Source organism: Lutra lutra, chromosome 1 (assembly GCF_902655055.1).
Source record: "Lutra lutra chromosome 1, mLutLut1.2, whole genome shotgun sequence".
In the NCBI taxonomy this organism is placed as follows: domain Eukaryota; kingdom Metazoa; phylum Chordata; class Mammalia; order Carnivora; family Mustelidae; genus Lutra; species Lutra lutra.
Window position 1 is genome coordinate 1,798,204 of NC_062278.1, and position 15,661 is coordinate 1,813,864.

Here is a 15,661-nt window from a genome sequence, read left to right on the forward strand (position 1 = left end):
CAGTCCTGCAGAGCCCCCAAAAGCCCACAGAGCCCCTGCCCTCGAGACAGACCCTGTGACGGTGTCAAGGCGGAACCGGAGTGGTGGCCCAGCCCCTGCCCTGACCCCAGCCCCCCACTCCCCAGCATTTCTTGACTCCTTATCCCTGGAGAGATCTCGACGCTCACCCGTTATTTCCTCAGTTGTCGATGTGGGTTTTAGAAGCTGCGGATGGAGTGTCCGCAGTGGTGGCCGGCCGGCCCGGCATTCTGGAACATCTGCCGCTTCTCGTCCACCGTGCCTGCTTCCCGGCACCTTGTCATTTTGGTGGGACAAGTGGTCCTTGTGCTGGGAAGGCATCGTGGCCTTGTCAAGGCCTCTGACGGAGGCTTATTCCCACAGAGGATGTGTGTTTGCTTCTGTCGGGGGAGTGGCGCTGAGCCCCAAACTCCTCAGCTCTGGGCCTGGCTTCTGGGCGGCGGCTCCCCGAGAGGAGCTGTCAGGGCAGCAGAGTGGGCGGGGAGCAGCGGGGGAGCTGGCGGGAACACCAGTCCGGCCCCGCCCTCCCCCCGTGAGGCTGAACCCTCGTGGCCTGACCGCCCCCCACTACTGTCATCTTCGTGGTTCAGATTTCACCGTGCATGGTTTGGGGGGACATGAACATTCCGATTGTGTCAGTTGGTCCCTTCCTCAATCTGACTGGTGTCCCTGTGAGACCAGGAGGACGCAGTCCTGCCCACTGGGACAGCCGCGTGACCCGGACGCACCCACCGGAACATCTCCCTGTGGAGGAGAGAGGCCTCGGAGAGGGGCCCGCGGACACCTTGATCTCAGCCTCCTGCCTGTGGGGGCTGAAAGTCAACGTCTGCCGTCCCAGGGGTTCTCTGGCGCTCTCCTGCTGAGCAGACCAGCCCCACCCGGGAGACCCCGTGCTGGGCACTGTGGCCAACAAGACAGACAAGGTCACCGCCCGCCAGAGGCCTACGTTGTAGCAGCGGCCCCAGAGTTGAGTGGCCAGGGTCACAACGGGGGCTGGGCGGCAGGTGGACGGGAGGGCGACCTCTTGCCATTGGGGAGCGGGAGGCTCGGCTCAGCTGGAGGGTGAAACCCCAGGAAGAACTTTGGGCAGGGGAAAGTGTGCAGATGGCCAGTGATGCAGACGGGCGTGGGGCGTTCTCGGGGTCACAGCCTAGCAGAGCTGGGGTGCGGGGTCCCAGGCTCCCAGCAGGAGGTCCGACTTCAGGAGTGTCTGTCTTGAAGAGCCTGATGGACGCCACCATGCAGTGTTGTCACAGGAGGTCCCAGTTGGATTTGTTCTGCAGGAAGGCCCTTCCAGCCGCATTCGGGGTGCGCAGGTCTCAGTGGGAAAGGACTGGCCACTCTCGGGGGTAGGGGGAGGATGTGGTGTCCAGCAGGCTGACAGATCGCAAAGGTGGCCAAGACGCCACACTGAGCAGAGAGGGTGGTGCGGGGAGGACTTGGGCGGCCGCCAAGGTTCTGGCTCAGGGACCTGGTGCACGGCACAGTGGCACTTCCAACAAAAAGACCCTGGGTCAGAGCTGGTTTGGGGGAACCATGGCCAGTACGTGGACCTGTCAGGATGCGTGGCCCGGAGCGGCACGCACTGGGACGGACATTTAGGAATCCCTCCAGGAGACTCAGTGATGTTTATGGGAGGACGGCGCTGGCTGCCGTGGGGTCGTCTGAAGAGGGAGACACCGTCCCTCCTCGAGCTTACACCAGGAGACTGTCCAGATCCCCAAGTCTACGCCGCAGAAACACGCAGATCTCTGAGAATTGTCCTGTACTGTCAACGCTGCTTCCAGGACAGCCAGAAGCCCCTCCGCACCCCCATCGGGCACAATTCTCCCGTCAGAGCAAGAGAAAGACCCGCCCTGGCCACCAGCCTCTCCCCAGGATGGCCATCTATGCCCTGGGACCCTCCCGCCCAATAGTCGCCCACTCCACGCCTCAGCCCAGGTGTGGGTGTGAAAGGACAGTGACCCAAAGGCTGCTGGTAACACCGGGGGTCTCAGTACACAGACCCCACTGCTCCTACCAGCACGTGGCCTCCCTACCGAGAGCCCTGACGTCCTTCTTGGCCCTTCCTAGGGCATCACCTTTCTCTGACATAATCCGTACACCAGCACAGCCACAGCCCAGCCCACCAGGGTCCACCATGACCGTCGGCCACAGAGAGTCAGACACACACTTCCCCTGGGCACCAGCAGGTGGAACGGCTTGTCCACAGCACGGCCCCTCACCAGCTTCCCGAGGGCCAGACCCCAGTCAGGCGGGCATCACCAACCCTCCCAGGCTGCTGACACATCTAATTAGGCTTCCCTGTCCCGTGGGGACACCAGCAAGGAAGGGGACATGTGAGTCTCCTGTGAGGACAACACCAGCCCAGGGGCGGATATAAAAGCCCTGGCATCCCAGGGCACCTCACACACACACTCACACACACACTCACACTCACACTCTCAGCCTCCTCCAGCCCCACCGCCCCCACCATGGCCACGTCCACCCTGTCCGTCTGCTCCAGCGACCGGAGCTACGGCAGCCGCGTCTGCCTGCCCGGCTCCTGTGACTCCTGCCCCGACTCCTGGCAGGTGGACGACTGCCCAGAGAGCTGCTGCGAGCCCCCCTGCTGTGCCCCCCCCTGCTGTGCCCCCACCTGCTGTGACTCCAGCTGCTGTGTCCCCACCTGCTGTGTCCCCCCCTGCTGTGCCCCCACCTGCTGTGACTCCAGCTGCTGTGTCCCCACCTGCTGTGCCCCCACCTGCTGTGCCCCCACCTGCTGTGCCCCCACCTGCTGTGACTCCAGCTGCTGTGTCCCCACCTGCTGTGCCCCCACCTGCTGTGACTCCAGCTGCTGTGCCCCCTCCTGCCTGACCCTCATCTGCACCCCTGCGAGCTGCGGGTCCAGCCCCTGCCCGTCAGCCTGCACCAGCTCCTGCCAGCGCTCCCCCTGCCAGGAAGACTGCTGTGTGTCTGTCTGCTGCAAGCCCGTCTGCTGCACCCCTGTCTGCTGCACCCCTGTCTGCTGCAAGCCCGTCTGCTGCACCCCTGTCTGCTGCACCCCTGTCTGCTGCAAGCCCGTCTGCTGCACCCCTGTCTGCTGCAAGCCCGTCTGCTGCACCCCTGTCTGCTGCACCCCTGTCTGCTGCAAGCCCGTCTGCTGCACCCCTGTCTGCTGCACCCCTGTCTGCTGCAAGCCCGTCTGCTGCACCCCTGTCTGCTGCAAGCCCGTCTGCTGCACCCCTGTCTGCTCTGGGCCCTCCCCCTGCTCAGCCCCCTCCTGCTGCCAGCCCAGCCCCTGCTCCTCGTCCTGCTGCCGCCGGTCCTCCTGCGTGTCCCTGCTCTGCCGCCCCGTGTGCAGACCCGCCTGCTGCGTGCCTGCCTCCTCCTGCTGTGCCCCTGCCTCCTCCTGCCAGCCCAGCTGCTGCCGCCGGGCCTCCTGCGTGTCCCTGCTCTGCCGCCCTGTGGGCTCCCGCCAGGCCTGCTGCGTGCCCGCCTCGGCCCAGAAGTCCTGCTGCTGACGGGGCCCGTCTCCCGTGGGGCCAGCTGGGCTCAGGACCCACCCAGTGACAGTGGTCCTCCCAGCCCCCTCAGTCCGGTCCTGACCTGTTAGGTGGCTGCCCACACCCAGGACGGGGTCTTCCATGCGTCCACTCTGCTGACATGACCTTGACCTTATAGCTCCCAAGAACGCTGACCCCGCTGCTCCCCAGGGCTCCTGCTCCCAGGAGGGGCCTCCACTACTTCTGGGTCCCCCGTCCTTCCCTCCCAGTTTCTCGGCTCGGGTCCCGTGACCTCAACTGCTGATCTCTCAGCGCCTGCTCAGACACCCCAATAAACTCACTCACCAGCGCATCTGCTTCCTTTCATCCAACCCTCATGGGGGTGGGGGTCCAGGGGTCTGAGCAGACATTGGTCTCTTCCACCCGGGAACATTTCTAAAAATGAGGGACTAAGAAATCCCACAGGCAGGGCCCCGGGGTGGGAGGCACGCCCTGGCCCAGGAAGGTCAGGGCTGCCCGACCCTGCGTGCCCAGGGCTTCCTGAGGCTGGCCACCTGCACACGGGTCGTGGTCTGAGACTTCTCAGCCCCTGGCCTGTTTCCACCCACTGCCCCAGCTGGACAAACTGGCCCTAGACCAGCCGGCCTGGGTCTGCAGGCAGCACAGCTCCTATGGTCCTGGGGACCCTCTGGGGTCCTCCCATGCACTGTACCTAGTTAGCAGAAAGGTGGTGGCGTGGGGGAGGCACTGCTCCCATCAAGATGGGGAAACACGGACTGGATACCTTCCCCCCCAGACCAACTAAGAGCACTAAGACCATGAAGTCAGGCTGTCAAATCCTGGGCCTGAGGTTCACAGAACAAGCATGGGGAGAGGGGAAGAAGCAAGGTGCATGTCCCACTGGCCCTCCCACCAGCTGGAGAATGTGTCCGGCCCCCATGAAGGAGGGCAAACCCAGTGGAGCGCCAAGAACCCTGATGGAGTTGGGAAGAGGCCCAGGCAGCAGGGGTTGGGCTTGGGGTCAGAGTGCCGGAGAAGAGACCCTGTCACAGTGGGTCTCTCTACCCTGAAATTGCCCCATGCTCCATCTGCCCCTCCCCAGCGGCCGCGGCACCTGCTGGTCTCCTGTCTCCTTAGAGGGGTCCTTCCTCGTGCACAGAGCATGGAGACTTCTCAGACTGGCTGTTTTCAGTCACTCACAGGTGTGTGCATTTCCTCCCGGTTTCTTCCTGGCCTGATCGCACTCTTCTTCTTCTTTTTTCTTTTTTCAATTTGTTTTTCTTGATGCCAAATACACATAACCTCGTCTACCGTCCTAACCAGTTTCAAGCGCAGAGTTCAGCGGCGCTTAGTACATCCTCAGTGTCGTGGCGCCATCCCCACTGTCCATCTCCAGGACTCCTCTCATTCCCGGGAGGATGATACCCTGTCCCCTGGAACACTGCCTCGCCAGCCCCCTCCCCCAGCCCTCGTGCCTGCCCTTCCACCTTCTGTCTCTGAAATTCCTCGCATCAGTGGAATCATGGAGTAGCTGTCTTTCTGTGACTAATGTCCTCGTCACACTTCAATTCTGCTGAAGTCAGACCTGCTTCCCTTTTAGGGCCGACGGCAAGTCCGCTGCGTGGATGGCCCGCATTTGGCTTATTTATCTGTCCCTCGGTGGGCCCTGGGCTCTGCTCTTGTCAGTATCGCTGCTGTGAACACCGCCGTACAACTCTCTCTTCAAATACCTGCTTTCGGTTCTTTTGAACATATACCTGTATATTTACTGGATCGTACGGTAACTCCCCTGTTAATTTTTCAAAGAACCACCCTATAGATTTCCACAGCGGCTGTACCATTTCCAGCTCTCACTCACTACACAGGAGGGCTTCAAGTTCGCCACATTATCATCAACATGCAATATCTTCTCCTTGTTACAATATATCTATTATATATAATATCCAGGGGCATCTGGGTGGTTCAGTGGGTTAAGCCGCTGCCTTCGGCTCAGGTCATGATCCCAGGGTCCTGGGATCGAGTCCCGCATCGGGCTCTCTGCTCAGCAGGGAGCCTGCTTCCTCCTGTCTCTCTGCCTGCCTCTCTGCCTACTTGTGATCTCTGTCTGTCAAATAAATAAATAAATAAAATCTTATATATAATATCCATATACAAAGATGTCTTCTCCTTGTACGTACATTGTGTTTCCATTTACATAAGTCTTATATATATTATGTATCTATCGTAATGGGTGTAAGGGGCTTGTCATTGTAGTTGGACTTGGTTTCTCTAATAATGAGTGACATCAAGCATCTTTTCATGTGCTCGTTGGTCACAGAATTTGTACATCTTCTGTGTCTATTCACGTCCTTTGCTCATTTTTGAATGGGGTTGTTTGGCTTTTTGTTACTGAGTTTGGGGAGTTCTCATGCATTTTAGATATTAATCCCTGATCAGAATGTGATTTTCAAATGTTTTCTCCCATGTCTTTGAGTTACCTTTTATTCTCCATTGGTATTGTCTTTTGATGCAAAAAATATTGAGAGTTTTCATGAGGTCCAATTTTTGTTTTGTTTTGTTTTGTTTTGTTTTTTTTGTTGCCTGTGCCGTTGGTGTCATTTCCAGGAAATCCTCGTGAAATCCAATGTTGCGAAGCTTTCATCCTGTGTTTTCTTCCAAGAGTTTTATAGTTTTAGGTCTTCCATTTATGTTCTGGATCCATTTTGAGTTCATTTTTGTGTGTCATGTGACATCGGGGCCCACCTTCATTCTTTTGCACGTGGGTCATCAGTTTTCCCAGCACCATTTGTGGAAAAGACTGTCCTGGGGCATCTCGGGGAGTCAGTGGGTTAAGCAACCGCCTGCGGCTCAGGTCATGATCCTGGAATCCCAGGATGGAGTCCCACATCGGGCTCCCCACTCAGTGGGGAGTCTGCTTCTCCCTCTGACTGCTCCCCTTTCATGCTCTCACTCATTCTCTCTCCCACATAAATAAAAAAAAAATCTTTAAAAGATAAGACAAGACAAGGCTGTCCTTTCTCCGTTGAATGGACTTGGTGTCCTTGTGAAAGCTGATTTGACCTATAAGGTGAAGGTTTATTCCCGGACTCCGGTCTATTGCATTGGTCTATATGTCCCCCGGCCACTCTGTTTTCACGTCGACACCATCCTACTTTGATTACTGTAGCTTTGTGGCTCCGAAATCAGGAGGCGCGAGTCCCCAGCTTTGTGTTTGCGGGACTGTTTCAGCTCTTCAGGGTCCCTTAAGATTCTATACGAGTGTGGGTGGTTTTGTGTTTCTGTGAAAATGTCATTGGGATTGTTTTTAATTAACATACAATGTATCATTTGCTTCAGGGGTGCAGGTCTGTGACTCATCAGTCTTACACAATTCCCAGCCCTCACCATAGCAATTATCTTCCCCAGTGTCCATCATCCCGCCACCCCGTCCCCCTACCCACCCCGCCTCCAGCAACCCTCAGTTTGTTTCCCGAGATTAAGAGTCTCTTAGGGTTTGTCCCCCTCTCTGGTTTTGTCTTGTTCCATTTTTCCCTCCCTTCCCCTGTGATCCTCTGTCTTGTTTCTCAGATTCCTCAAACCAGAGAGATCATGTGATAATTGTCTTTCTCTGACTGACTTACTTCGCTCAGCAGAATATCCTCTAGTTCCATCCCCGTCACTGCAAATGGACACCGTCACTGTGATTTCAATAATGATCGCATTACGTCTGTAGATTGCTTTGGGTGGTCTGGACACCTTAACAACACTGAGCCTTCCCGCCCGTGAACGTGGACTGTCTTTCCATTTATTTATGTCTTCTTTACCGTCTTTCACCAACGTTTCATAGATTTCGTTGTACAGGACTTCCCCCTCCTTGACCAATTCCTTTTATTTTATTCTTTTTTTTTTTTTAAGATTTTATTTATTTATTTGACAGAGAGAGATCACAAGCAGACAGAGAGGCAGGCAGAGAGAGAGAGAGAGGGAAGCAGGCTCCCTGCTGAGCAGAGAGCCCGATGTGGGACTCGATCCCAGGACCCTGAGATCATGACCTGAGCCGAAGGCAGCGGCTTAACCCACTGAGCCACCCAGGCGCCCCTATTTTATTCTTTTTTGAAGCAATCATAAATGGAATTATTTTTATAATTTCCTTTTGGGGTTGTCCATTGTTTGTATATAGAAATGCAACCGATTTTTGTGTGTTGACCTTGTCTCCTGCTATTTTTCTGAATTCATTTACTAGTGCTAACACGTCTTTAGGATTTTCTATATATAAGGTCATGACATCTGTGAACAGGTGTGATTTTACTTCTCCCTTTCCAATCTGCACTATTTATTTCATTGCTACTATTTATTTCATTGTCCAACTGCTCTTGGGAACCTCCAGTACCGGGATGAATAGAAGTGGCTAAAAGGGGCATCCCTGTCCCGTTCCTGATCTTAGAGGAGGAAAAGCTCCCAGTCTTCCCTAGTTGAGTACGATCTTTGCTAAGGGGTTTTCACACAAATATTTTATTATGCTGTGGTAGTTCCTGCTTTTCCTAGTCTGTTGAGTGGTTCGCCATGGAAACATGCTGAATGTCGTCAAATGCTTTTTCAGTATCGATGGAGATGAGCCTGCGCTGTTCTCTTTATGCTGGTAGCGTGGGGTTTTATACTGACTGATGTTCATAAGTGGAACCATCCTTGAATTCCAGAAACACGTCCTTCATGGTCGCGGTGTGTAATCTCTTCACTGTGCTGCTGAGTTCAGTTTGCTAGTGTTTTGTTGAGGACTTTTGCATGATTTTTGTAATGGATGTTTGTTTGTGGTTTTCTGCCTGGCTTTGTTATCAGGGTAATGTAAGCCTCATAGAATGAATTGGGGAGGGTTCTCCAAAGCTTATAGTAAACTAGGAATAATTGGAAAACCTGTTAACCTGATAAAAGACATCTGTGAAAAACTTATAGCGAACACCATACTTAATTGTAAAAGACTGAGAGCTTCCCTCCAAAGATCAGGAAAAAGACACAGATGTCCTCTCTCACTGCCTCTACTCAACACCATACTGAAGTCCTGCCTGTGCAACCAGCAAGAAGAAATACAAGTCATACACATTGGAAATTAAGATATACAATGGTCTGTATTCACAGAGGATGTGAGTGTCCACATAGAAAACCCCAAGAATCTACAGAAATCTCCTAGAAATATGAGAGAGTTTAGCAAGGTTGAAGTGTGCAAGCCTAAAATAATTAAAATTAATTGCATTTCAATATAATAGCAATAAATCATTAGAATTAAAAAATTTTGTTTAAAGGCGTGATTTACAACAGAATAAATAATGGAAACTTGGGTATAAATCTCAGGGAATAGGTACATAATGAGAACTACAAAAAAAAAAAAAACGACGAAAGAAACTTAACAAGACGTTAGTCAACGGAGAGCTAAACCATGTTCGCAGGTGGGAATATTGTTCTATCAGTGAGCTCGACTCGTCTATAGATTCAAGCCAATCCCAGACCACGTCCCAGTAGCAGTTTTTGTCAGTATGAACAAGCTAATCCTAAAATTATTTGGATAGGAAAGGAGCTCAAATATCCAAACCACTTGAAAATGAAGAACAAAGTTGGAGGACGTCACTACCCGACTTCAAGATTTTCTATAAAACCACGGTACTCAAGACAATGTGATGTTGGCAAAGGAACAGAAGCAGGCAGATCCGGAAACAGAACAGACACACAGACGCACGCGAATACAGTCAACCGATTTTGGACCAGATACATGCAAAGGCAAGTTCAAGAGACAGAGGTGTGCTTGGAATGACTGGGCGTCCAAATCCAAAAACCCAAAAAGAATCCTTGACCCATACCTCACGCCTAATGTAAAAACTTCATAAAAACTGATCATAGCCCTAAATGTAAAATGTAAACATTTTAGACTTTTAGAAGAAAACAGCAGAAAATTGTTGCAACCTTGAGTTAGGCTTATAACCGAGAGCATGATCTGAAAAAGACGAAAATCGATGAAGAGGCTGCCCAGCCCTCAGCCCTGGAAGCCCACATGGGTTCTGCTAAATGAAAGAAGCCAGACCCCAAAGGCTGTACACTGTCTTTATAGAACATTCTGGAAAAGCCACAAGTGCAGTGACAGAGAGTCGGTAGCCGCAGGGGTTTGGGGCAAAGGGAGGTGTTGCTAGGGTGGGGAGCACGAGGGACCTTCTGCATGGCTTGGGGGCGGTGCGTGGGCGACCGCCAGGACTCAGGGCCGAGCGCCACCAAGTGTGTTGCGCGTGGAGGGAGGCGGGGAGGACGGTGAGCCGCGGCTTGGCTCTGTCAGGTCAAGCGGGCGAAATTCTTCTCCCTGAAGATGGTAGGACTGCAATCTGCTTTTGGCAGGTTTTCTTTTTCTCTGATTATTTTCTATATCATCCTTCTCTTTGTTTCTGCGTTGACTCTGCTGGACCAGCTGGTCTGGGGATGCTTCCGCGAGCGGTGTTCGGGCGGCAGTTTTCCAGAACAGCTCTAGCGTGGGAAGGGCTGTACCTTCCGCTCCCCGGGCGGTTTCACAGAGGCCGTGGTCCGACCCCTCCCCCTCCAACGTTGGAGATCCAGTCGCACGTCTTCGCCGAGCGGCGGGCCAATGCCAGCCTCTCCGGAAACATCTAGGGTGTTGAGGTCGGTGAGAGAGCACGCCCGTGTGCCGACACGTGCACCGATTTCTGTCCGTCTCCTCCCACGTTTGGTCAGAACCCCACGTCCGCACACACCATTGCCCTCTGCTCTGGGAAACGTTCCCGGTGGCTGATCCATCTTTCCCGAAGTCTCGTGCGGTGAACACGGGATCTTGAGGGCATCTTCATTCCTCTGAAGTTCTCCACGTTCCTTCTCGGTCATTCCGGGCTGAGACATGTTGTCCGCCTTCCCACTCAACCTTGATCGCCGCCATGCAGCTCTCCGTGTGGGGGGCGCCGGCAGCTGACGCGCACACCTGTCCTGGGTTTGCGTCCTGCCTGCTCCAGGGGACTGGGATTCACAGCCCTTGCCCCACCCCTACCCCCCAGCAAACCACAGCCAAGAGCAGGACGTGGTGGGCAGGCTGTCCGGCCCGGGGCTGCAGGACACTAGGTTGTTCCTGTGCTGTTTGCTTAAAGACCTAAACAAAGTCAGGGGCCAACCCCGTCCTCAACCACGACAGGCATTTTACAAGCAGACACTCTCGTGTAAATAAACCGGCGGTAATAAGCACTCCCAGGGCTCAGCCGACACAGCAACGAGGAAGGGGAAGTCTCACGGAGCCTCTTGCTGGGACAAACACACCCAGGAGGGTATAAAAGCCAACAGACAGCTCAGTACCTCACACACACTCACACTCACACTCACAGCCTCCTCCAGCCCCACCGCCCCCACCATGGCCGCGTCCACCCTGTCCGTCTGCTCCAGCGACCGGAGCTACGGCAGCCGCGTCTGCCTGCCCGGCTCCTGTGACTCCTGCCCCGACTCCTGGCAGGTGGACGACTGCCCAGAGAGCTGCTGCGAGCCCCCCTGCTGTGCCCCCCCCTGCTGTGTCCCCCCCTGCTGTGACCCCACCTGCTGTGACTCCAGCTGCTGTGTCCCCACCTGCTGTGCCCCCACCTGCTGTGCCCCCACCTGCTGTGACTCCAGCTGCTGTGCCCCCACCTGCTGTGCCCCCCCCTGCTGTGCCCCCACCTGCTGTGCCCCCACCTGCTGTGCCCCCCCCTGCTGTGCCCCCACCTGCTGTGCCCCCCCCTGCCTGACCCTCATCTGCACCCCTGCGAGCTGCGGGTCCAGCCCCTGCCCGTCAGCCTGCACCAGCTCCTGCCAGCGCTCCCCCTGCCAGGAAGACTGCTGTGTGTCTGTCTGCTGCAAGCCCGTCTGCTGCACCCCTGTCTGCTGCAAGCCCGTCTGCTGCACCCCTGTCTGCTGCAAGCCCGTCTGCTGCACCCCTGTCTGCTGCAAGCCCGTCTGCTGCACCCCTGTCGGCTGCACCCCTGTCTGCTCTGGGCCCTCCCCCTGCTCGGCCTCCTCCTGCTGCCAGCCCAGCCCCTGCTCCTCGTCCTGCTGCAGACCGTCCTCCTGCGTGTCCCTGCTCTGCCGCCCCGTGTGCAGACCCGCCTGCTGCGTGCCTGCCTCCTCCTGCTGTGCCCCTGCCTCCTCCTGCCAGCCCAGCTGCTGCCGCCGGGCCTCCTGCGTGTCCCTGCTCTGCCGCCCTGTGGGCTCCCGCCAGGCATGCTGTGTGCCCGCCTCGGCCCAGAAGTCCTGCTGCTGACGGGGCCCGTCTCCCGTGGGGCCAGCTGGGCTCAGGACCCACCCAGTGACAGTGGTCCTCCCAGCCCCCTCAGTCCGGTCCTGACCTGTTAGGTGGCTGCCCACACCCAGGACGGGGTCTTCCATGCGTCCACTCTGCTGACATGACCTTGACCTTATAGCTCCCAAGAACGCTGACCCCGGTGCTCCCCAGGGCTCCTGCTCCCAGGAGGGGCCTCCACCACTTCTGGGTCCCCCGTCCTTCCCTCCCAGTTTCTCGGCTCGGGTCCCGTGACCTCAACTGCTGACCTCTCAGCTCCTGCTCAGACACCCCAATAAACTCACTCACCAGAGCATCTGCTTCCTTTCATCCGACCCTCATGGGGGTGGGGGTCCAGGGGTCTGAGCAGACATTGGTCTCCTCCATCCGGGAACATTTCTAGGAATGGGGGACTGAGAAATCCCTCAGGGCAGGGCCCCGGGGTGGGAGGCACGCCCCGGCCCAGGAAGGTCAGGGCTGCTGGACCCTGCGTGCCCAAAGCCAGAACCTGGGACATGGGGATTCCTGTCCCAGCAGGGCCCTGGCTGTGACGCCAATGCCCCTTCCCGGCCCCTTGTCTCATGTTCCCAGCCCCACCGTGAGGATTTTGTCCTGACTGTGGTTCTTGGCTTCCACGTTTCGCCTCCCCCTTCCTGAGAGTTGCCACATGGGAGAGAGCTCCCCTGCCGTGGAAGGTATCCGGGTGCCCCGTCCCAGCCTAGAAAGCAATGGGGTCTCTGTGTCCCCTCAACACCACAGGCCGTGTGACCAGCATGTGCCAAGTGCGTGTTCCTGGGTGAGGTGTTAGTTCGAAGACGGGGACCATGGCGACTTGTACTATGTCTGCAGCATTGTGGCCCGGGCGGGGTTCATGGTTTTAGGAGACGGAGGCTTGCGGGAGACACTGCAGCCTGGCTTCGATGCCCGCTCTGGTGCCCAGCTTGGAGCTGTCAGCTGCAGTGGGCTGGGAGCTGGGGCCCCTGAGGGCCTCTGACGGGTGCCCAGGTGTGAGTGGTCTGAGCTGGGAGTCAAGGTGCGGCCTTCACACTCTCGTGCGGCCGTCCCCACCGTCCGGGTGCAGACTTTCCCATCTCCCCGCGGAGCCCCACGGCCGCTCCTCCCCCAGCCCCCACGCCCCCGTTCTAGGCTCTGTCTCTGCACGTGGCGGCTCAGGGCCCCTCACGGAAGTGGGACCGTGTGGTCCATGTCCTGCAGGACTTCCCTTAGTGTGACGGCCTCCAGGGTCATCAGTGTGAACTCTGGGACATGTCCAAGGCTGAGTAACCGTGCCTCGCACAGGCAGACCACGGGTCCCCTGGGCCACTTCTGCACGTGAGCACCTATGGACGATGGGGTCCGTGTGGCGCCTCTCCCCGGGACCCAGCCTTCCATCCACGCTCTGGCCCAGAGAGGACTTGCTGGGTCCTGCGCTGGTTTCCAGGGCCCGTCCCTCTGTTCTCCCCAGCAGCTACACCGAGTGGCAATCCCCTGTCCCCAGGGCGCGCCTCCACACCCCATTCCAATGACCCATTTCCCACCACCTTGCCAGCACGTGTCCTGCGCGTTCGAGAGTAGCCGTCCTGATAGGTGGGAGCGGGGCTGTTCAGTTTTATCACAGACCTGGTCACCGCAGTAGGCCCTGCCTGTGAGCCCTGCCCTCCCCTCCCCTCCCTTGCCCCGTCCTCTCCTGTCCAGCCTCCCCTGCCCCCCACTCCCCTGTCCTACCTTCCGGCTTCACCCTGTCTTTCAGAAGAACGAGTACCTGTTCACGGTGCTGGCAGAGGAGCCGGACGCCCTGCTGCTGGGCCTGCGGTACTCGCCCACCCGGCTGCACTTCCTCTTCCTCAGCCAGGACTCGGCGGGGGCCTGGCAAACCCGGGTGACCTTCCGCAGTCCTGCTCTGATGGACAGCCAGTGGCACACGCTGGTCTTGGCCGTGTCCGAAGGTTCCTTTTCCCTCACCACGGACTGCGGCCTCCCGGTGGACATGTAGGTAGCAGGACGCCCAGGGAGGGGGGCGCGGGGCTGTGTGCCGCCTGCCCAGACGCGCCCAGGGCAGCGGGGCGGGGCGGCTGTCCCAGGCACGGCCGGCATTGTGCAGTGTGCACCGTGGGCACTTGGGCTTGTGGGCAAACAGCCTCTGGGAACCACGCTCTGGGGCAGGAACACAGGGTCATCGGGGTTCCGGGACCAAACCCGTCCCCCGGAAAGGCGGGGTGGGTGGGGCGGACGCAGGCGCCCAGGCCAGATGCGCTGGACGTGGCAGGGGTTGGGGGAGGGGCGCGCCCGCAGAGCGTGGTCACTGTTGCAAAAGCCCATGGAGCAAACCCACCAGGAGCTCTGGCACCCGACTCTAGCCCGGCTCCGGCTCTGCAGTCTCAGCACATCATTCGACCCAAGACCCGGTTTGCTGGTGGGGCCGAGGGTGTGCGCGGCCCCTACAGCTCCAGCTAAACACGCAGACGGACCCTCTGCCGGCACCACCCCCACCCCAGGCCCTCGGAGGCCAGAGCGCCTTCCCTGTCCCGCCGTCCCCTGGGTGCTGGGCTGGACCAGGGAGGGAGGCAGGGGGCCCTACAGCCCCGCCAGCTGCTGACGACCCCCCTCGCCCTCAGCTTCCAGCAGGGCTCAGGGGCGCTGGGCACTTTTTTTTAAATCATAAATTGTGCTGTTTGCGTGAAATCTATCATTATTGCAAATATTACTTGCAAAGGTAGACTCTCACGCTGCTTTGTTAGAGGACACTTAGTCCATAATGAAAAGAATCCTTGCATTCACACACTTGGTTTAAATACATCTCTACTACCAGTGCCCCCCATGACCCCCAGGTGCAACAGGGCCTTTACTGGGCAATGATGGTGGGGACCCAGCAGTGAGGACAGCTCTGTGACAGGGAGGAGTGTGGGCCAAGGAAGGGGACAGAAGGAACCGGGGCTGCAGCCGATGGTGCCCGAGGAGGAATCTGGGCCTTGGAATGGGGCCTCACAGGTCTCGCGGGTGCATGGAGGGCATGCTGTGATCAGAGATGCGATGGGAACATGGGGCATTCTGGGATGGCGGTCAGGAACTGGCCGCACCGTGGCCTGCTGTAGCCAGATGCAAGCCTGGAAGGGGCAGGTGTGTTTATGAGAGGGTACGACGTCGAGATGCAGGAGGCAGTGAGAAGAGAACACATGCCTGGCCCATCCACCCCAGAGGCTCAGCCAGACCTTTCCCTCTAGCAGACACCCACCTTCCCCCCACAAACCCCAAGCTTCACCCGCCATGTCCACATCAAAGTCCAGCTCTGGCCACGTTTCCAACATCTTCCAGGTCACCAGAAAGGACCCCTCCCTCCCAGACACCATCTGCTCCCCCACAGGCTTGGGGGAGGGTAGGCAGGCTGGAGACCCAATGCCAGTGGGAGCCATGGTAGGTTCCCGAGAGATGGAGGAGCCACTGTATGGACAACTCTGCAGCCACACTTGTGGACTACTCCTGTTCTGGGGCAGAGAGCGTCCCTCCAACTGAGGTCTGCCAGAACCCCGGAATAGAACCTTGCTTGGAGACCGTCTTTGCAGGTGTGGTCGAGTTCAATTGAGGTCGTCCTGGATAACCTCCCGTCCAGAGTCTAGTGTCCTTCTAAGAAGAGGAGAAGAGGCACAGAGAAGGCCACCCGAAGACAGAGGCTGAGGGGTGCATGGGCTACAAGCCAGGGATACCAGAAGCCCCCAGCAGCTGGAAGAGGCTAGAGGAACCCACCCTCCCGGCCTCAGAGCTGGGGACCGTCTGCTGTTGAAGCCCCGCCATGCATGGTGTTTGTTACAGCCGCCCCAGGAAGCCAGTATCTTGCCTGTGCTGCTTCCCCCTGCCCTTTTCTCCATAAATGGGCTGTGACACTGCTGCCCACCCCCAC

General features: G+C 57.4%; 3 protein-coding genes across 3 annotated transcripts in view; all 3 read left to right on the forward strand.

Moving 5' to 3' along the window:
• Positions 1–15,661, forward strand: part of TSPEAR (thrombospondin type laminin G domain and EAR repeats) — a gene marked incomplete at its 5' end in the record, with an annotated part of 59,130 nt that overhangs the window by 22,544 nt on the left and 20,925 nt on the right. Inside the window, one exon of the mRNA XM_047708516.1 lies at positions 13,517–13,755. Within this exon, the coding sequence (XP_047564472.1) occupies positions 13,517–13,755 (239 nt within the window). The remainder of the gene's footprint in view (positions 1–13,516; positions 13,756–15,661) is intronic.
• Positions 2,493–3,749, forward strand: LOC125093367 (keratin-associated protein 10-12-like). Its single transcript, XM_047718391.1, has 2 exons — positions 2,493–2,635; positions 2,816–3,749. Exons 1-2 carry the CDS (start codon positions 2,493–2,495, stop codon positions 3,519–3,521), a joined length of 849 nt encoding a protein of 282 aa, XP_047574347.1. The 3' UTR covers positions 3,522–3,749.
• Positions 10,860–11,748, forward strand: LOC125093359 (keratin-associated protein 10-8-like). Its single transcript, XM_047718383.1, has 2 exons — positions 10,860–11,029; positions 11,222–11,748. The coding sequence occupies exons 1-2, from the start codon at positions 10,870–10,872 to the stop codon at positions 11,746–11,748; spliced, it is 687 nt and encodes a 228-aa protein (XP_047574339.1). The 5' UTR covers positions 10,860–10,869.

Bases quoted from the DNA above. Each gene is read 5' to 3' on its own strand.
- LOC125093367 (XM_047718391.1), top strand. From the start codon at position 2,493: ATGGCCACGTCCACCCTGTCCGTCTGCTCCAGCGACCGGAGCTACGGC. The intron at 2,636-2,815 runs CCCCCCCTGCTG...CAGCTGCTGTGT, and splicing joins TGCGAGCCCCCCTGCTGTGC to CCCCACCTGCTGTGCCCCCA.
- LOC125093359 (XM_047718383.1), top strand. From the start codon at position 10,870: ATGGCCGCGTCCACCCTGTCCGTCTGCTCCAGCGACCGGAGCTACGGC. The intron at 11,030-11,221 runs CCCCCTGCTGTG...CCACCTGCTGTG, and splicing joins TGCCCCCCCCTGCTGTGTCC to CCCCCCCCTGCCTGACCCTC.